This window comes from Sinocyclocheilus anshuiensis, unplaced genomic scaffold (assembly GCF_001515605.1).
Source record: "Sinocyclocheilus anshuiensis isolate Anshui unplaced genomic scaffold, SAMN03320099.WGS_v1.1 scaffold1763, whole genome shotgun sequence".
NCBI classification, from domain to species: Eukaryota; Metazoa; Chordata; class Actinopteri; order Cypriniformes; family Cyprinidae; genus Sinocyclocheilus; species Sinocyclocheilus anshuiensis.
This window is the reverse complement of record NW_015549683.1, coordinates 414,884-433,695: the sequence shown is the minus strand read 5'-3', so window position 1 is coordinate 433,695 and position 18,812 is coordinate 414,884. Positions and strand designations below refer to the sequence as shown.

The 18,812-nt window shown below is 38.2% G+C and overlaps 2 protein-coding genes across 3 annotated transcripts in view; both read right to left on the bottom strand.

The window, feature by feature from the left end:
* Positions 1-317: 317 nt before the first annotated feature.
* Positions 318-13,634, bottom strand: LOC107660433 (MICOS complex subunit MIC60-like). Of its 2 annotated transcripts, XM_016449733.1 has the most exons (14): positions 13,437-13,634; positions 12,302-12,375; positions 11,886-12,078; positions 11,637-11,790; positions 9,423-9,527; positions 8,276-8,383; positions 7,982-8,115; positions 6,603-6,706; positions 5,416-5,551; positions 5,130-5,259; positions 3,911-4,134; positions 2,899-3,030; positions 2,091-2,220; positions 318-1,369 (listed from the first exon to the last, which is right to left on the bottom strand). In XM_016449733.1, the coding sequence occupies exons 1-14, from the start codon at positions 13,476-13,478 to the stop codon at positions 762-764; spliced, it is 2,274 nt and encodes a 757-aa protein (XP_016305219.1). In that variant the 5' UTR covers positions 13,479-13,634; the 3' UTR covers positions 318-761. The 2 variants fall into 2 exon arrangements, with proteins under 2 accessions (XP_016305219.1, XP_016305220.1); XM_016449734.1 differs by lacking the exon at positions 9,423-9,527.
* Positions 13,635-15,598: 1,964 nt separating this feature from the next.
* The window catches only part of LOC107660443 (E3 ubiquitin-protein ligase RNF103), a 6,957-nt gene continuing 3,743 nt past the window's right edge, over positions 15,599-18,812 (bottom strand). Inside the window, exons 2-4 of the mRNA XM_016449747.1 lie at positions 18,113-18,255; positions 17,465-17,580; positions 15,599-16,679 (exon numbers count right to left, since the gene is read on the bottom strand). Coding sequence (XP_016305233.1) covers positions 15,599-16,679; positions 17,465-17,580; positions 18,113-18,255 — 1,340 coding nt within the window. The remainder of the gene's footprint in view (positions 16,680-17,464; positions 17,581-18,112; positions 18,256-18,812) is intronic.

Sequence of the window (18,812 nt, the reverse complement as noted above, 5' to 3'; positions counted from 1 at the left end):
TGGCACACAAGGATGACCCTTACTTGGATATGATGTATTTGTGAAATGAGTAGCATCTGCTTACCTGTGCATTACAGGTTTGCTGTTAGATCCAATATTATGTGCGGCTCCATCTTTCAATAACAGCATCTTTGTTCAAAGTCTTCATCACATTGTGACCAATTCACAACATAATATACACTAAAATGTGCCACTCAAACGGTTATGAATCTGGGTCCAAAAAAAAATAAAAAATAAAAATTTAAATGAGCCCCTACTAAACCGGATGTGACCCTTTTTACAACAATGCAGTCGTGCAAATAACTGAAATACCATTATTGTCATCAACCATGCTTTATTGACCTCCAATACTGAATGAGAGGACTGATTATTCTCAACAGTTTGGGTTAATAAACAACCAGTAAATATAACTGAAGCATTACAAGTGAACTCTGAAACAGTGAACAGGTTTAGCATCACGCTCCCGACCGCGAGGCCCTGCTAAAGGCACATTAAATCCTAACCAGTGAGATGTGCGCCATATACACTGAGGAGTGCCACTGCCGAGTGTTTCCCGCTTACCAACTACTGGTCGTTCTAGATGGTAGGCCACTTAAGAATTATTTTAAGGGCAAAGATTTCCTGCAAAAGTGCTTTGGGCAGATAAGAAAAACAAATTATTGGCTAGCACACAACCTATTTATAAATTAAACAGAGGAGCACAAGGTTCCGGGCAAGTAACACTCCTCGTAATTTACATAATCTTGACAGAGTGGGTGTGGCTAAGGGGCCTGAGTGGTGCCCAACCCTACGGCATTAGCATATGCCAATAGCAGGCTAATCACCTGCTTTGTTTCTAAGGTGAGTCGGGCTTCTTTAAGCCAGTCCTGCGCCACGCGTTGTGACGCGCCGCGAAGTTGGTTGACAAATTTAGCGGCTAGTTCCAGGTCGCCGCGCTCAATGCTGTAAGTGGCGTAGGCGAGCAGCCTGAACGTGTCGAGATCTTCGGGTGCTAGTTTAGCAGGAGGCGCTACTTGCTCCCTTTCAAACAAGAGGATGGACTGCAGGTAGGACAGGAAGTACTGGTACAGGCTGTTGCGCGTCTCGTCAATAAGCGCCACGCGTCGCGCGAGCCGGCGGATGTCGTAGAAACGCGCGCGAAGGGACGCTTCGCCGTAAATTCCTCGGCTCAGAGACTCTTCGGGAAGGGCGGAGGCCAACGCCTGAGCGAACTCGTTTTCTGCACAGTTCTCTTTAATGACACCCACAGCGCCCTCTAGAGGCTCAGTGGGGGAATCGGCTCCTGCGGACTTGAGCGTGTAGTTCAGAGCCTCTACAGAGAGCCACAACTGGTGAGCCTTACGGGCCTCCTCCTCAGCAATCACGTGACCTGGAGACAAGGCAAACACTTAATATTAAACAATCAAAGGTCAAACTGAGGATTCAAGAGTGCCACAATTGAATGTGACGCCATACGAATTTGGAACGGAAATTATTACAAACTGAAAGTATATGGATTTTTCGTCTTAACACTGTACAACACTGTACACTGTCTGTCTAGCTTTTTATAATGTATTCCGTTTTTTTTTTTCTCTCTCCATATGTCGGTCAGTTATATTATGATAGATTGTATGGAGACTGACAGTTTTTGTATATTTTTTTTGATTCTGTATTTCTCTGTATCTCCTCTGGATATATTTGTAAATTGCCAATGAAGTAAATGGTCTGTCACCGATTCATTCATTGAATTGATTAGATTAGTGTGTTGATATGTGAGGAACTGAATAGAAAAATGAACTGTTTCAATAGTATGTGAACACTGAGGAAGGTCCTGCGTGACTGAAATGTCTTTTGATTTTAATATGCACTGAGCACTTTTTTGCACTTTATAAGAATAAAAGAAGATTGCTAGTATCTCGGCATGTAATACTTTTATTTGGATACATAGCAAACGAATTTCAAGAACTGAGTTTTTTTTTGCTCTTTGATGGATTCTATTATTGACTTGAAAACGTATTACATGTGAATGGAACCAAGTGCAAGATCCTCCTTTTTTTCATTTCTGTTGAATGTGGTAAGACTATTGGTAGTTTAAATAGTTTGAGACTTACTGTCTATGGCCTCTTCGATGCCCTTTAGACGGGCGTAAGCTGCGTTCATGTCCAAAGTGAAGGTGTCCAGCTGTTCTTGAGTTAGTCTGCGGTAATGAGTTTCTTGCTCCATCATCTTACTGTTCATAATCTACAAAGAAAGAATTTAATCCATTTAGATAGACTTTATCAACTTTTTTCAATCTTGACTACTTTAGTAGAAACTGATGCATACTGCATCAGTATGTGCATACTGATGCACCAAAATACATTCTAACCAAAACTGAAAATAAATTTTAATAATGAATTAATCAAATGTATTTAACAATCATACACTCAAATAAAAATCTTGAGACTGAGTCATTAGGCAGTCTTTGTATCAATTTAAATAATATAAATATTTTTTCTACTCCAATTCATTGTTGAAAAATTTATATTTAAATGCTGGCTGTAACCAAAACTTGTTTCCATGACAGCTTTATTGGATACAAAGATTATTAATAAAGATACAGAAGTAAAACCTAAATAATATGTAAAATAGTAGTGCATATATTTAGTAAAATGCGTAGAAGCGCTAATTAAACGTTACATTTTCTGTTAATGACCTCAGCTCTCCAAAATGGTTTTGGTTGAAACTGAAAATGTATTTCCGTTTGCAAAATTTTGGTGCATCACTTTTAGTTAGTTTCTGTACCACTACCAGCACCAAACTGGTCAGTCAAATAGGTAGCACCATCTCTTTTTTAACAAGTTAACAAGTCCTTTAACTGTTACATTCTATCACAAATTCTATGTAGTTGTTAGTGCATGTAAGGGGCAGTGTTGGTACCTCCTGGGCCTCCTCGTGCAGCTCCTGCTCCTGAACCTTCAGCACGTCCCGCAGGTGATCTGTGTGTGCAGCGGCCTGACGACGCAGCTGTGTCCTCATCTCAGCCTCCATCACCTCACGCACCTCCTGAACCTGACACACACACGCGCGCACACACACACACACACACAAAGCTCTCAGCATCACAGCGCAGTGTGCAATTCACGTTTTAGAAAATGTATTTTTATATTTATTTATATTTAGGATTACGTTTATAATTATGTTGGCTTGAGAAAACTAACAGTGACATTCTATTTAAACCTACAATCATACTGAAACTAAAAAATCTGATTGTAACTCCTAGAGTTTTAAATCTACAACTACCAAACTCAGACCAGACTTTCAGACTGTTTTGACTCTGGTTGCTAAATCTTTTCTAACGGATTGGAATTATGGTTTTTCTAACCCAGATGATCAACTCAACTCAAGCAACTGTGCCAAGAAACCATCCAGAGGACCCTAGTAACACCATAGCAACTGGATTGCCCTAACAACTGCTCCACTGTTTGGTTGATGGACTTTTAAAAAAACAACTGATCTTAAAACTTTCAAGCTTTTAAAACTGCTTCAATTTTAAATCGCCTAACTGAACTTTGGCCAGGCTTTCTCAAGCCAACATCAAAGTTTTTATTTTATCTAGAGGTATATTTACATTTATAATTTTACATCTGTAATTTTACAAGTATATATTTTTTTATAAATGTATTAATATTCATTTAAAAAAAAATTGTACATTTTTACATACTCTTTTAAATCAAATTAAGTGTTCTTCACAAATAAAATCAGCAATAATAGATGGAAATTATATGGTTATATAATTAAGAACCTCCAAGACAGGCATAAATTCATAATCACTAGAAAACGATGGAATACAAAGACTATCACAAAGTCATTCGTAGGTTTGCATAAAAATACATATTCATGGTCTAATAGAAATGTAAGATTCAATAGGGCAAGTGAGAGTACAGCACACCTTCTTCTCCTGCTCGAGTCTCATGTCCTCTCGTCTGTGCTCCAAGGCAGAAGCCACGGCTCTCTCCAGCGCTTTCTGATCCTCCAGCTTCTGCTGCTCCAGAGCCACCTCAATGTGGATCTGCTCCCTCACCCTCTGCTCCGCCAGCTCACGGTTCAGCTGGTCGATGCGCCGGTGAGCGTGAGCGATCAGAGAGTTCAGATCATCTGCGCTCAGCTTTCCCGCTGAGAAAGAGCACAGAGCAGAATTACAGCAGTAGAGACATCACTGTGATGCATGTTATGACTGCAGCAGTTTATTATCATTTTACTATGTGGAAACTGAAAAAACGACTAGTAGGTGCCTTAATCATTTGGTCTTGAGGAAGCCTTACATAATTAGGTTGGTCTGCATTTTAAAGCTGGCATACTGGTATTTTTTACATTTTTAAATTTGTGTGAAATCTTTTGCTAAAAGTGTGTTTATGCTATCTGCTATCCTTCATTAAAATTATTTTGACTTGCTTTAATATATCGTTATCTAATGCAATGGCATTTTATATGTGACTTTTTTATATAAAATGACTTTGTTGTTCAAATGCTTCTTCAAGGCCAATAACTGCTTTGATATATTAAAACACATGGTTTATACAGTTAAATAAAAGTGAACAGAAATGCAAATCTAAAGACAAGCAAGGTTGAAAACTACATCAGAAGAATAGATGGCCTTCTAGTTTTACTGTGCTACATTGAAATAAATGTGTAACCTGAAAGTAGAGATGCAAGTCGATGAAACTTTTTCTTCAATTAATTTCATAATTTTTGGTGGTAATTAACATATTCAGTTCCTTTTTTAAGGAAAGAAAACAAAATGTGCAATTATTGCATTTGATTATTATTGTAAGATGTTTATGAATGATGCCATTTCACTAAGAAATCCTTTCGTTAACCCTCCCTACTGGGTTTAATTTACAAGTACATTTTCACTAATTGTCTTTCTCTATTTACTGAGAAACATCAGCTCTCTGCTCAATAAATGTTTTAACCATGTTAAAAAAAATTAACATTGTAAGACATTAATTATTCATATGCATTAACTTTGACAGTCCTACTAAAAATACACCAGATTTTAACCAGTTACATCTGACAAACACTCAAGGGAGGAAAAAACGTAGTCATAATACATGAGATCAATGACAGACATGCGGTCTGGAGAGTGACAGGAGTGTGTGAGATCTTACAGAGCCCCTTCCAGTTGGCCTGGATCTCAGGTGTGATGTTGGCGAGCTCCTGCTGGAACTGAGCTTTGGCTTCATTCACCAGCTCACTGTACTGAGACATGATCTTCGCCTCTGTCTGTGCCGTCTGCACCTGCAGAAGAGACAGACAACACCCAGGTGTGAGTTAAAGACTCCAGATGGGATAGGGTGATATGTCACCAGAGTCTCTGGGAGTTACAGGCTCAATTCTCATTTATATGTACTGGGTTCCTCCAAAGCACATTGACAGTCAGATTAAGATACTTGCCTTGGTTACTACTTTGTCCAGATCCACAATCATGCTGTGCAAGTTCTCCTCAGCGGCCAGGATTTGGGGTCTCGCTGCGTCAATCTTGGATTGTTTTGCACTGTTGATCACGCCACGCAATATTTCAAGCTCTCCTCTAAATACACACAAAACAGTATGATTAAGCACCTCTCTGTGTAGGGCTGAGCATTATAACAGTATATTCCATTCAACAGTAGAAATGGACAGTTGAGGACTGGAAAAAATATAGAAAAAACATAGTTAGGGGTCAGTTAGTTTTTGTACAAATTAAATTCTACTTTTATTAATCAAGCATGCATTAAATGGACCAAAGGTGACAGCAAAGACATTTATAATGTTACAAAAGATTTTTTATCTGAAATTAATACTCTTAATTTGAATCTTGTTTATCAAGGACTCATGAAAAAAAATGTATCACGATTTTCACAAAAATACATAGCAATAAAAAAAAATGTCAAAACTGATATTAATAAGAAATGTTTCTTAGGCACCAATTCAGTATTTTAAAATGACTTCTGGAGGATCATGTGACACTGAAGACTGGAGTAATGATGCTGAAAAGTTGCTGCTTTGCATCACAGAAATTAACTACATTTTAAAATATATTCAAATTTCAAATAGTTATTTGAAGTTGTAATAATGTTTAACAATGTATCACTATTTATACTGTGTTTTGATCAAATAAATGCAGCATTGGTGAGCATGAGAGACTTCTTTCAATCTTACATACCCCAAACTTGCCTAATTGACACTGGTTGAAATGTGTCTCGAAACTGTAATTTAAGATCTGTCAGAAGGAGGTCTCACTTGGCTTTGAGCAGGGCTTCTTCAGCCTCTTCCATGGCTCTGGTCCTGTCACTCAGAGCCTCATTCAGTGCTTTCCACTGAGTGGACTTCTCATCTGGAGGAGTCTGAACACAAACACATGACAATGTCACGAGCAGCAGAAAATCAGTGCATAAAAGCTGAAATCTCAATTCAGTCATTTGCAATATAATGTTCAGGCACGCGCACAGACAGAGTTACAGATGCTCGAGCACCTGCACTTCTTCCATCCATGCCTCCCTGACCAGTCATCATCGGTGATGGCTCAGTAACTGTTAATTGACACTGGTTGAAATGTGTCTCGAAACTGTAATTTAAGATCTGTCAGAAGGAGGTCTCACTTGGCTTTGAGCAGGGCTTCTTCAGCCTCTTCCATGGCTCTGGTCCTGTCACTCAGAGCCTCATTCAGTGCTTTCCACTGAGTGGACTTCTCATCTGGAGGAGTCTGAACACAAACACATGACAATGTCACGAGCAGCAGAAAATCAGTGCATAAAAGCTGAAATCTCAATTCAGTCATTTGCAATATAATGTTCAGGCACGCGCACAGAGTTACAGATGCTCGAGCACCTGCACTTCTTCCATCCATGCCTCCCTGACCAGTCATCATTGGTGATGGCTCAGTAACTGTTGTGTTTGCCCAAAACTTTGGCAAAATTTGTCAATGCTGTGAATTTAAACCATTATTAAAACATCTAAATACAGCCTGCCTAACTTGGGCAACAGCTCTCCATTAAATTTAACAACAAGCAAGCTAGTCTGGCATTGACATAAAATACCATTGTGCAAGGTCAGAAATGTCAGCCAAAATAATAAAAGTACCTCAATTCCGCAATCAAGATATAAATTGCCCCTTTTAGGAGTTTTTGTTTTTATGTTTATAACATAATATAGTTAAGCAACATCAAACAAGCAAGAGTGCCATTTTCCTGAATATCAGCACGATTGTAAATCCAACGTTCATTGTATACAATGTTCAATAAACAATAAATTAATTATATTAACTGACCATTTTAGACACAAAATTGTAAATTTGGACTGTTTTTGCTCAGATTCACCAACCAAATAATTCCAAACAAAGCAGAACAGTTGTTTCTCAGCAACACAGAGAGGTGTTTTTTCCTTGAATGAATTAGCTGATATAAATGAATTGGTTGAATGAACGATTCTGTGATTCACATTAAGCCTTCCCGCCACCTACTGTCAGTTTAAGCTTCATAAATAATAGTTTTATATAGCATTTCATTTTTTTTTTGTAACAGCATTTCATATTTCTGTACTCAAAATGTAATATTTAAACCAATCTCAAAAAATTACTTAAGCAACTGTAATTGCAGTGTAAATTGATTTGACAAATGGTAAGATGGATTTTGTTGATAATGATCTCATTTGATTGGCAACAGCCCTATAGTCTATAGTGTTAAGTAATTAAAATATGTTCAACAGAGTGTAACTTTATTATGGATAAGTATTTATGAGAGGCGGTGCCTTTTTTTTTTACTTGAGCACCTGCCCCCCAAAATGTCAGAGGTCACCATGCCAATGCTAGAGCATTCTTGGTGGTTGCTGGTGCTAAGGTGTTTTAGCACATTGCTACAGCAGTGTATCCCAAACCTGAAGCCCCCCACCACTGCATATTTTGGCTGTCTCTCTTATCTAATACACCTGATTTACCTCACCAGCAGAATGGGGGTTCAAATGATTATGTGTGTGTGTTTACCTGCGAGTCCATGGCTTCTTTGAGTTTGTTTGTATGTGTAGCAATGGCTGTCAGCACAGCCTCCTGGGCTCCGATGGCCTGCAAGGTGGTCTTAGCGGAGCTGCCCAGACTTTCCTCCAGTCCAGCAGTCAGAGCTGAGACACACACAAACACTCACAGTATACACAAATACATGTTTTTAGGCACTAAAAAGGAGACGGGAACTTATTGGGGAAAAGAGCGAGAGCCTAATTAGGATAAGGCAACCTATAAACCTGTAGAGTGGTTCTATATTAACTGGTTCATGTCACCCACCTGCTAAAGCATCCTGCTCAACTTTATCCTGCTGAGCCAGTCGAGCTGACACTTCCTCTGCTGGCCTCTCCTTCAGTGCAGGCTCATGATGATCCTTACTCTCTTCACCTACACACACACACACACTGAGCTATTCCAGCGCCATGAGAAATAAGTTTGCTGTCTGAACCAAAATAAACACTGGGTGATGTGAAACGATAAATATGCCTTTGTAGTGCACTGTCTTCGCTGGTTGCATGCACAATGTAAACAACATCATCTGTGAACGAATGTGACCCTGGAGCACAAAACCAGTCTTAAGTCGCTGGGGTATATTTGTAGCAATAGCCAAAAATACATTGTATGGGTCAAACTTATTGATTTTTCGTTTATGCCAAAATTCATTAGGATATTAAGTAAAGATCATGTTCCATGAAGATATTTTGTAAATTTCCTACTGTAAATATATTCAAACTTAATTTTTGATTAGTAATATGCATTGCTAAGAATTCATTTGGACAACTTTAAAGGTGATTTTCTCAATATTTAGATTTTTTTGTACCCTCAGATTCCCGATTTTCAAATAGTTGTATCTCGGCCAAATATTGTCCTATCCTAACAAACCATACATCAATGGAAAGCTTATTTATTCAGCTTATTCAAATCTCAATTTCGAAAAATTGACCCTTATGACTGGTTTTGTGGTCCAGGGTCACAAATGATCGACTGATCAGGTCTTTTTTTAGTGAATCCGTAAAAAAAGAAACCAAACTTAGTGGTCAATGATCAATAATCTGAATCAGTTTTGACAAGCCAAACTGATTCATAACCTGATATATTTGTTCGTTTTCAGATGATTGGTTCTCATGAGGCTAGCAATCCAGCATAGTTGGCACAGAGCATTACAAATGAGGATACGCATTTGTTAGTTACTGGAAAAGAAGTAAAGTAAAAGTAAAGAACTCAACAAACACACAATGAACAGAACATGTTAGCACGTGTCACATGATAGAACTGTGCAGAAGGATGGACAGGGAACCAGAGTTTGAGAGCATGCAGAGAGGAAGAGACACGGATGCCATCTGCACAACAACTGATGTGATGAAGACAAACAGGCTCTGGATCAGTTGTTAGAAGCAGAAGACTGTGTAAATGATCCAGTGCTGACCTGCCGCCGTGTGGCCAGGTGGGCTTTCGTCACTTGTACCCGGCGCAGGCACAGATGGCACCTCGCCGATAGCCGAAATAATATGAGCTGCCTCTGCTGAGGCTTCTGCAACAACAGTAGGACTCCATGAGAAATATAGATCACAGATCAGCCTCAGTGCATCAGTGATCAAAAGTGACACAACTTTACAGTAAATTAACTAGTACTGCCTGTGATCCTTTGCATATATAGGTTCAGGATATGATTAGACATTCAGCTGATGGTTGTGTATCTGCTTCAACTGTGAAATGATGCATTCGGTGTCTTCCCTACTATATAGTAGGTGAAAAATGAATCAGCTGGTATATGAACTGAGCAGTATGTCTGAATTAACAGCAAGTAAAAAGCACCCAGATGACCTACTACTTACAGCGAGCTCACTTACCATCCCATGTACTAAAGTAAGTCCAGATTTCATTCATATTACACACATTCAAACTATACTGATATACATATTTTTAGCTGTCACATAGTTTATTCCTCTTTAAATGTAGTAACTACAGTATGTGACTTAGGAGGTAGCTCCAGTTTTTCTTTGGTTTCACTGACTGTAATATTAGGGCAAAGACTGATTCACACCAAGAGTAAATATTTATGTGACTAATGCCGAGTTCACACTGCACGATTTTAGTTGATTTTTATGTCAGCAGGTTGAAGCGACCCCAATAACGTGATATTTAGGCCCTGGAATGTGAATTGTACCAGAAGAACCCCGCCAAAAAAAAATTTATTTTACCCCCCAACGCGATTTTTACTAGGGGACCCCCTCGAAAGCAATTGGGCTATTTTCAGGCTAGTTTTGAGTAGTAATTGGGCGGGTTTTGTAGCGAAAACCTGGCAACCCTGCACCAGACAGAGCTGTCGGCGATTCTTCCTATTGTGAAGTCATGCAGTGTGAAACCCCGTCGCCGATCCATCGTGCAGTGTGAACACAGCAGCGACTGAATGCTACCCCAGATAGTCACGCAGTGTGAAAACAAAGGCGATCCGACGAGTTTGAAAATCGTGCAGTGACAGATAGATATATATGGGCCAGACTGATAGTTAATTATTTTTAAATACTCAGCAGTGGCTGACCAGTCGGATGCTTAAGAGATGTGTTGGTTCTGAAAATCTACCGACAAATGTCAAACCAACCTACATGTCAATCACTAATTAATATGTATTAATATTTACACTCTAGTATTATTATATTATTATTATGAATGATGGTATTATGATGAGAAACCTGTATTAGTGGACCACTAAACAACACTTTTAATTTAACCAATGCATTCGTTTTTTTTTTTTACAAAGTTTAAAAAAGAGAAAAAAATAACCAATAGGTTTTGGTGCCTGTGTCCGGACAGGTAGAAAACTGTCAATGTAGCAAGTCTTCAACATAATCATATAAAACAATAATAATTAAACCAAACAAGAGGAACAAAAACAAGTGATCACATATAAAAAAAGACATGAAACAAATTGTTTTAAATGAAATGTGTTAAACATATTTAACTTTTTTTAATTTACAAATGGCCGCGCCCATTTTTACGACAAGAAAAAGGTGGATACATAAAGATTTTATTACAACATCTGAAATATGATTGCTAATTGTTAACCTCAATTATTGGCATAATGCTACAATCTATTATAATAATATAGCAGTGCATTAAAGCGAGTAAAATTTGAATGATCAAGTTCCTGAGTGTGTTTTATTTCATTCTGGTGTGAACAGGCCTTAATTCATGTAAAGTGGTAACACTACTTCCATGAAGATCAACCAACTAAAACTTTCAGTTCTAATACAATGGCATCCAGACAAGGTTAGGATCACGTGTTCTTGGAAAAATGATAATTCTTGATTAAATGTGTCTGTCTTTGTGACAACACCAGTCCCCTAAATGTTTACCTACTAAATTTCTATGAAGGTCAGTAGTACATCATGAAGTTGTTTTTTAATTTTAATGATCATGTATTATATACAGATCTGTGAGCCTTGAGGTGCAGTCACAATTTCTGTCGTTCAGCTAAATTACTGTGTAAGCTGTGCTTCAAACATCAATACACTTCTGACAACAGGCAATGGATCTTTTTGTTTTTTGCACATGGAATTTCACTAATATGTCTGCAACTGTGAAGTGCAGCTGTTGCACATCTGAAATGCATGTGAAGATGTTTGTGAGTCTCACTCACCCTCGAGTGTCTGTGGGGTTGGTGCCGGTGCTTCCTCTACAGCAGGTGGAGCTTCCACAGGTGCTGGATCGGACTTCTTGGCTTTAGCTTTAGGCTGCTTGGACTCCTTAGATGCTTCTGACAATGAAGAGATTTGCAGGGGTTCGATCTTTCCCTATATATCAAAAAAATATCTTAAATTACTTGACATCACTGAAGGCATGCATCAAAGACAGACAAAGGAAAAGTGAAAGTGATTGTAACTCTTACTGGTTTCTTCTGTAAAGGGACGAGTGGAGGAGGGGGTGGCCCAAGTGCCATCTCAAACAGTTGATCTGAGTACGGAACGCTCTTCTCTATATTTGCCCGAAACTTCGGGTCCCATTTGGCATAAAGGATTGTACTGCCAAGACCACCACCGACCGTTAAAAGGCTAGCCGCCACTATTTTCCCAGCATTAGATCTGCAGAACAAAAAGACCATATTTAAGATGCATTTGACGGTCGGTTTTTTTCTTCCACACACACACCAGACCAATGTCAACCTAACATTCATTTAAAGATGTCTAATGCATTATGTGGTAAAACAAAATAATGCAAAAACACTCAACTTTTTAAAATAAACAAATCAGCAATATCATTGTAAGCTTGTGTGTTTAAGGTTAAATTCACAGTTTGATGTCATACCCAGAGTCTCCAGCCGTGGTGTATCTGCGGCAGTGCTGCAACGGATGGGCCTTCACTTTCCCCCACACACATTGCTGCAGAGAAACAAACAAACAAATCATAATCTCACATGCACTACAGCAAAATATACTGCATCATAAGCTGCAGTATTAAAAGTAATACTTTCTTTTTACACTGACCACAACCACTGTTTCACATCAATTAATAATAAACAGCCATTATTTCAGATGTAAATGCTGTTCAGTGAAAACAGGTTTCCAATGTTGCTCTTTTTGTGACTTTAAAAACCAAACAAAAAATTGTGCATTCTCAAAACATGATTATCATCATCATCACTGTGGATCAAGCATCCAGTAAAACACAATAAACAACAATGAATGAATGAACGGCTGACCCCAAACATTAGATTGTTTCTTCAGTGCCTATAATAAGACGGTTTAAAGTATAGCAGCTGTTATACATAGCATCGATCATTCATTAGACTAATTTGCATAAAAGCACCACAGTAGACAAGAAGGCAGCGCTTGTGTGAGGAGACTTTCTGAACTTCTCACCGGCGGCAAGGTCACGTCCTTCCATTGGACAAAACCAATAAACAGTTCACGGTGTGTACCGGGTGTAGCTCTTTGATAAAATGTTTTACGTGAACAAGATTTCGGTTAAATGCTATTAAATATAAATAAAGGTGAATACATTAAAATGAAAGATTTTCAGACAGCTGTTAGCTAGGTTGGTTATCCGGGCGACAGAAAATATGAATCATACACAGCCCGCCCATATTTACGCTAGCGCACATGCTGGATTTCTATTCGTGGAGGGAGGCGTCACTCTCGTAAATGTGAAATATCATTGGTTCGAAGAATCTGCCAATCACACTGTGACCGCCTCTTTCGACCCCACGTTACGTCGTTGACGTAAAGCAGCATTCTATCCTGGTGTGCCACTTAAACGGCAAATAATAACGTCTCAACAAATGAAAGTATCAACTCATTAAGAAGTTTAGTTGAACATAATCACCGGTTAATTAAACAAACATTACAGACCCTATTATAATCCGTAATTGTACGATACGCGTAAGAAACGTCGGGCCTCGCTGTGGGTCACTGAATGACCGCTCTAGCAGAATACAACTCACCCGCGCTGCTGCATGTGCCCCTTTCCAACAGACGCGCAGCATGCTTGCCTCTTATTCTGGATGTTGGATTTCAGACTACAAATATGCCACCGGTTTCAGCAAAACATTATAAAAGTGATCAACCTCGACACACTGTAGATTAGCTCCAGCACTGGTGCACGCAGTGACAGAGCAACGCACGCGCGATAGGCACGCCCAACGTGATACATACGTCATTAGTTCATAGAAAAACAATATTCAGTTTAAAAATGATTTCCTTCATTGACTTGGTCCTTGTATGCAATGATCCATATTCTTCTATTAATAATTTTTTTGCTCAAATTATAGAAAGCACGTGTCATTCGTTGATGGTGCATACTATAGTTAGTTTGTTACTAATGTAAAATACAACTAAGTGATCAAGTGTAAATTCTTTTTGTCATGTTATTTTTATTTTATCGTTCATATTAATTTTCATTTTGATGACAGTGGTAAATGTTAAGGCAAATGTCACGTGAGATCGCTTTTCCCCCAAACCCCCCAAAAATCTAAAGTAAAAATATATTTTGCATATCCGCACTGTGGCATTATTTTCAGCACAAATAAGCACATTTCCCGCAAATTATGTAAAATACTGTAGCCACATTCGCATTACTGTAATATTAAAAAATATATGTGACCCTGGACCACAAAACCAGTCATAAGGGTCGATTTTTTAAAATTGAGATTTATACATCATCTGAATAAATAAGCTTTCCATTTATGTATGGTTTGTTAGGATAGGACAATATCTGGCCGAGATGCAACTGTTTGAAAATCTGGAATTTGAGGGTGCAAAAAAATCAAAATACTGAGAAAATCGCCTTTAAAGTTCTCCAGATGAAGTTCTTAGCAATGCATATTACAAATCAAAAAATAAGTTTTGATATATTTACGGTAGGAACTTTACAAAGTATCTTAATGGAACATGATCTTTACTTAATATCCTAATGATTTATTATGTGCTCCAGGGTCACATATAAATAGAAAAAGCAAAAGCACCTCAATAAACTTCATTAATACCTGTAGTATCATATTTTATTATATTTATTTCTATTTCTATTTGATATGGCCAATTATTGTAAGAGACGCAAGGCGAAAGTGCAAGGAAGACTCCTGCATCTTTAATATGTAATGACCAGTGTGCGTTACTTGTAATGCGTTACCCCCAACACTGGTAATGACTACAGTTGTGTTGATTATGTGTGGGCTAACTCATGTTTACTTACCATTTTAGTTTAAAATGTTAGTGATGGAACGAAACTGAGAGGATCCAGGTGTACCACTGGTGAAAAAAAATGGACTTTATTGAATTGAACGCAATTACAGGTTTAAGTTCCCAAATCACTTTTAAACTCTGACAAACAGCAAAAGTCAAGGGGGTAAATTCTTTATTAGTGTTAGTGGCAAAGTGCTGTTCAGAAATAAACAAATTAACATGCTCCAACAAGACAATAACTTAAATTGCAGATGGAGCCTTTAAGAATTGCATGTCAATGCCTAAGCCATTTTCAATTGTGCACAGGGCAGTTTTGTTATGTAAAGCTATTCTTCTTTTAAAAAAAAAACAATGACATGCCCAGACGGATAATCCGTTATATAAAGACTCACAAGTCTTCAATTCCCCAATGACTTAGTGTAGCTCAGTTTTAGACAGATTATTCACATATTTGGAGACACACTGAACACAAGATGTAATTCTCAAGTACAGGAACATATAGATTCTCTTCTGTCTGATTGGGATGTATGATGAGTGCTACAACAGAAACTTTTCAACCATATGCACTGAATTTACCTTTTGCATAATTGCATAATTTAGCTTTTAAAATCTATTATTTTTTTATCTACGTACAAGGTACAGTGGTGTGAAAAGGTGTTGGCCCCCTTCCTGATTTCTTATTTTTTTGCATGTTTGTCACACTTGAATGTTTCAGATCATCAAACAAATTAAAAAAATAAGAAATCAGGAAGGGGGCCAACACTTTTTCACACCACTGTATATATGACCCAAATCAAGTTTTTCCCATTAAAAAAAAAGATTGAAAAAAGATTGGGAAGTATGAATTTAATAACTGTGCAAGTTAAAACCACCAACAAAAACCCAGGAGCCAATGTTATGAATCTAAAGAATAAAGATGAACACATCAAGTTGTCTGTTTTTTTTTTCTGAACTTCCAGGTGGGCAGGTTCTTGATGTAGTCTATTGGAACCAGCGGGCGAAGCCAGAGGTCTGGGAATGCCAATCTTTCCAAAAGGAAATTGGGATCGTCGTCCCAGTCTGACTCAAAGTTCTGGAACGAGGCAATGGGATGTACCAAGTAGCTGGTGTACCAATCCCAGAGACTTGACAACCACTCTAGGTTGTTTGCGTTTTGGTCTTCGTTGCTACATCTTCTTTTCTTCTCAAAGTAGTCGATGAGAAGGCCATGGGCTAGATAAGTGCTGAGGAAGAGAGCTGGGTGAGAAGAATAGAAGGTCCAGTCGGCCCGGACCCAAGAGGCAATAGTAGTGGTGTCTGCGTAACGCAACAGTTTCAGGCTGTACTCATAAAAGTTATCCAGGTATGGAAGCTGAAGAAAACCAAGGATGGGCAGCCAGGAAATGATGAGTAAGGAATTATAAGTCCCTAGTGTGCTGATTAAAACCACAAAGCGTTTTATGGTGGCTCCCTGTGTAATGAAAAGGTCCATCCAAGCCATTAGATTGACCATAACCAAGCTCAAAATGAACAAGTCATTGACTTCTGGTTGTACGGACCGAAGAAATGCATCCATGGCATGCAAGGAAATGAATTCCCCGGTGCTATTGCCGTATCTGTAGATGCCTTCTGGTGTTTTGAGGATGTATGAGGGCATTTGCTGCACCCCAATCTCGTCCAGACAGGTGGTGTTGTCCCAGTTGCGCACGTCGACGAAGATGAACTCGATGCGCCCCGTGAATTTGATGCTGAGAGCTGAGAAAAACGACGGGGGCTGAAGCAGTCTGGCGAACAAGAACATCTTCACTGGCTGCTTTTCCATCTGATACCAGTCATCCATTAATTGCTCAGAGAAACGTATGGTTTTGATGCGCGAGGCAACATGCGCAGTCATCCATTTGAAGATGTGCTCTGTTTCGATGCGCCTGCCATTGTACTCCTTCAACATGACCTTCCCTTTGGATGCATTGGTCTGCGGGACAGACATGATGAGGGTGGACTTCATCCAGCCCCGTTTTTGGCAATACCTGACAAGGGGGAATAAAAACAACATTTTCAGACAATGACACATCTTCTATGCTTTGAATTTGATTTGAAATATTTTGAATTCATTCATTTAAATTTATTTACATATTTCTTGTGTGGTTTAAAGTAGAAGAAAAAATGTCCTGGGGTCAGAATGAAGGAAGAGCATCTCATTAAAACTTTGTCATTTTGCAAAATCTCTTAATTGCTTATTTAAACATTAATGAGTGAAGCTATTTGGATTGGAATTATAATTCCTATTTTAAAAACTTTTGTCCAATACATAAAAGTGAGGGTGGTGTAAATGTAGGAATTTTTTTTTTTATCGAAAAGAAATGTATTAGGAAATTATATTACAAAGAGAACCCCTGCAGACCCTCAATATATGATAACGTGTCCAGTTTATGACATGGCAAAATCAGTTCAAGTTTGAAAAATGTTAGAAAAATCCAGGTGTCTGTGAAAACAATGATTACTACACCATTATGTAAAGTTACTACTTGTTGATTTTGTTTTAGAAAAAAAAAAATTAACATGAATATATAAATATAATTTCTTAATTTCTAAGAGCACGCAAATACTTTATTTATTTATTTTTTTTTAGAAATGTATATGGAGAATGATATATAGTTTTAACATTTTGTAATAAAAAATAAAAAAACACATTTGGGCACATTTCCCATTTCAAACATGCCATTCTTGGTTGATCAGCTCACAGGAATGTGAATAACAGCCTACTTTCAGTTGTTACAGGTGTACTGCTGAACATAAATTGAGTCTTTCTTACCTTGAGTCACTCGAGCAGTTGAAAGTGCCTGTTCGAATGCCAAACTGAGAAACTTTCTGTACCATTTTGCCCCAGTTGGCAGTGCTCAACAGTGGATTTCGATCTTGGGCTATTACCTAAGAAGTAGAAAATTAAGCATTTGTATATGAAGTAAAAGTATTTAATATATATTTTATGCATTATGTAAACAAAAACATGTCTTTAAAAGTACCACACATGTCTATTTTGTGTACAATACATTTAGGATGCATAAATTTGGGATAATGGCTAATAATGATAATGGATCATTTTGCTGCAGCAACTGATACTAAACCCTGTTGGGTTCTATGCTCACACAAGCAGACATCTTAATGTGTGTGAGGACAGGACAGAGACATTACATTTCATTGAAATGAGTAGGTTGAGTAGGCAGTGGTTTCAGTTTCTGTACCGCCTCACTAAAAATGAAACTTCTTTAACTATTGTCATGCCCTCATCTCATTCAGACAGCAACAATAAAATCATAACAGCAACATCTATCAGAACTCAATTTCTTAACTGCACAGAATGTCAGTTCTGAATGATATGCGAGTAAATAAATAATACATTTTAGTCATCCATTTTTGGGCGAGTTTCTCACATTTAGATAGATATAGGGTTAATACTAACCTGAACTAACCAGATACCATCTTTAGTGTCTTCCACTAATTCATAAAAGTGCATTTCTCCATTGAAAGTGGTGCTGGAGTCAGATCCCACTTGCTCCTTCTCATTCTTGAGAGCGGAGTAGAGCTCCCCTTGCATCAGCTCCCCTTCAAAAGCAAACATTGCATGATCATGATCAAACTGAATTGTGCATCAGCGTATACGTGTCAATGAAAGTAAAGAGCTTGTTTGAAAATCATATTTCCCATGTTACAAAAACTGCATTCTTCCATCTTAGAAACATTGCCAAGCTACGAAACATGATACCTGTTTCTGATGCAGAAAAGCTAGTTCATGCATTCATGACCTCTAGACTGGACTATTGTAATGCACTGCTAGGTGGTTGTCCTGCATCTTCAATAAACAATCTACAGGTAGTCCAAAATGCAGCGGCTAGAGTCCTTACCAGGTCAAGAAAATATGATCATATTACCCCAATTTTACAGTCTCTGCACTGGCTGCCTATTAAGTTCCGTATCAGTTACAAAATATTATTACTTACCTACAAGGCCCTTAATGGGTTAGCTCCTGCGTACCTAACTAGTCTTCTACCACGCTACAATCCATCACGCTCCCTAAGGTCGCAAAACTCTGGACTTTTGGTAGTACCTAGGATAGCAAAGTCCACTAAAGCAGGTAGAGCTTTTTCGCATTTGGCTCCCAA

Coding starts and splice junctions, on each gene's coding strand:
- LOC107660433 (XM_016449733.1), bottom strand. CDS start 13,478: ATGCTGCGCGTCTGTTGGAAAGGGGCACATGCAGCAGCGCGG. Junction 5,552..6,602: donor GAAGCCCTGCTCAAAGCCAA/GTGAGACCTCCT, acceptor GTGTGTATTTAG/AGGAGAGCTTGAAATATTGC. Junction 5,260..5,415: donor TGGACAAAGTAGTAACCAAG/GCAAGTATCTTA, acceptor TCTCTTCTGCAG/GTGCAGACGGCACAGACAGA.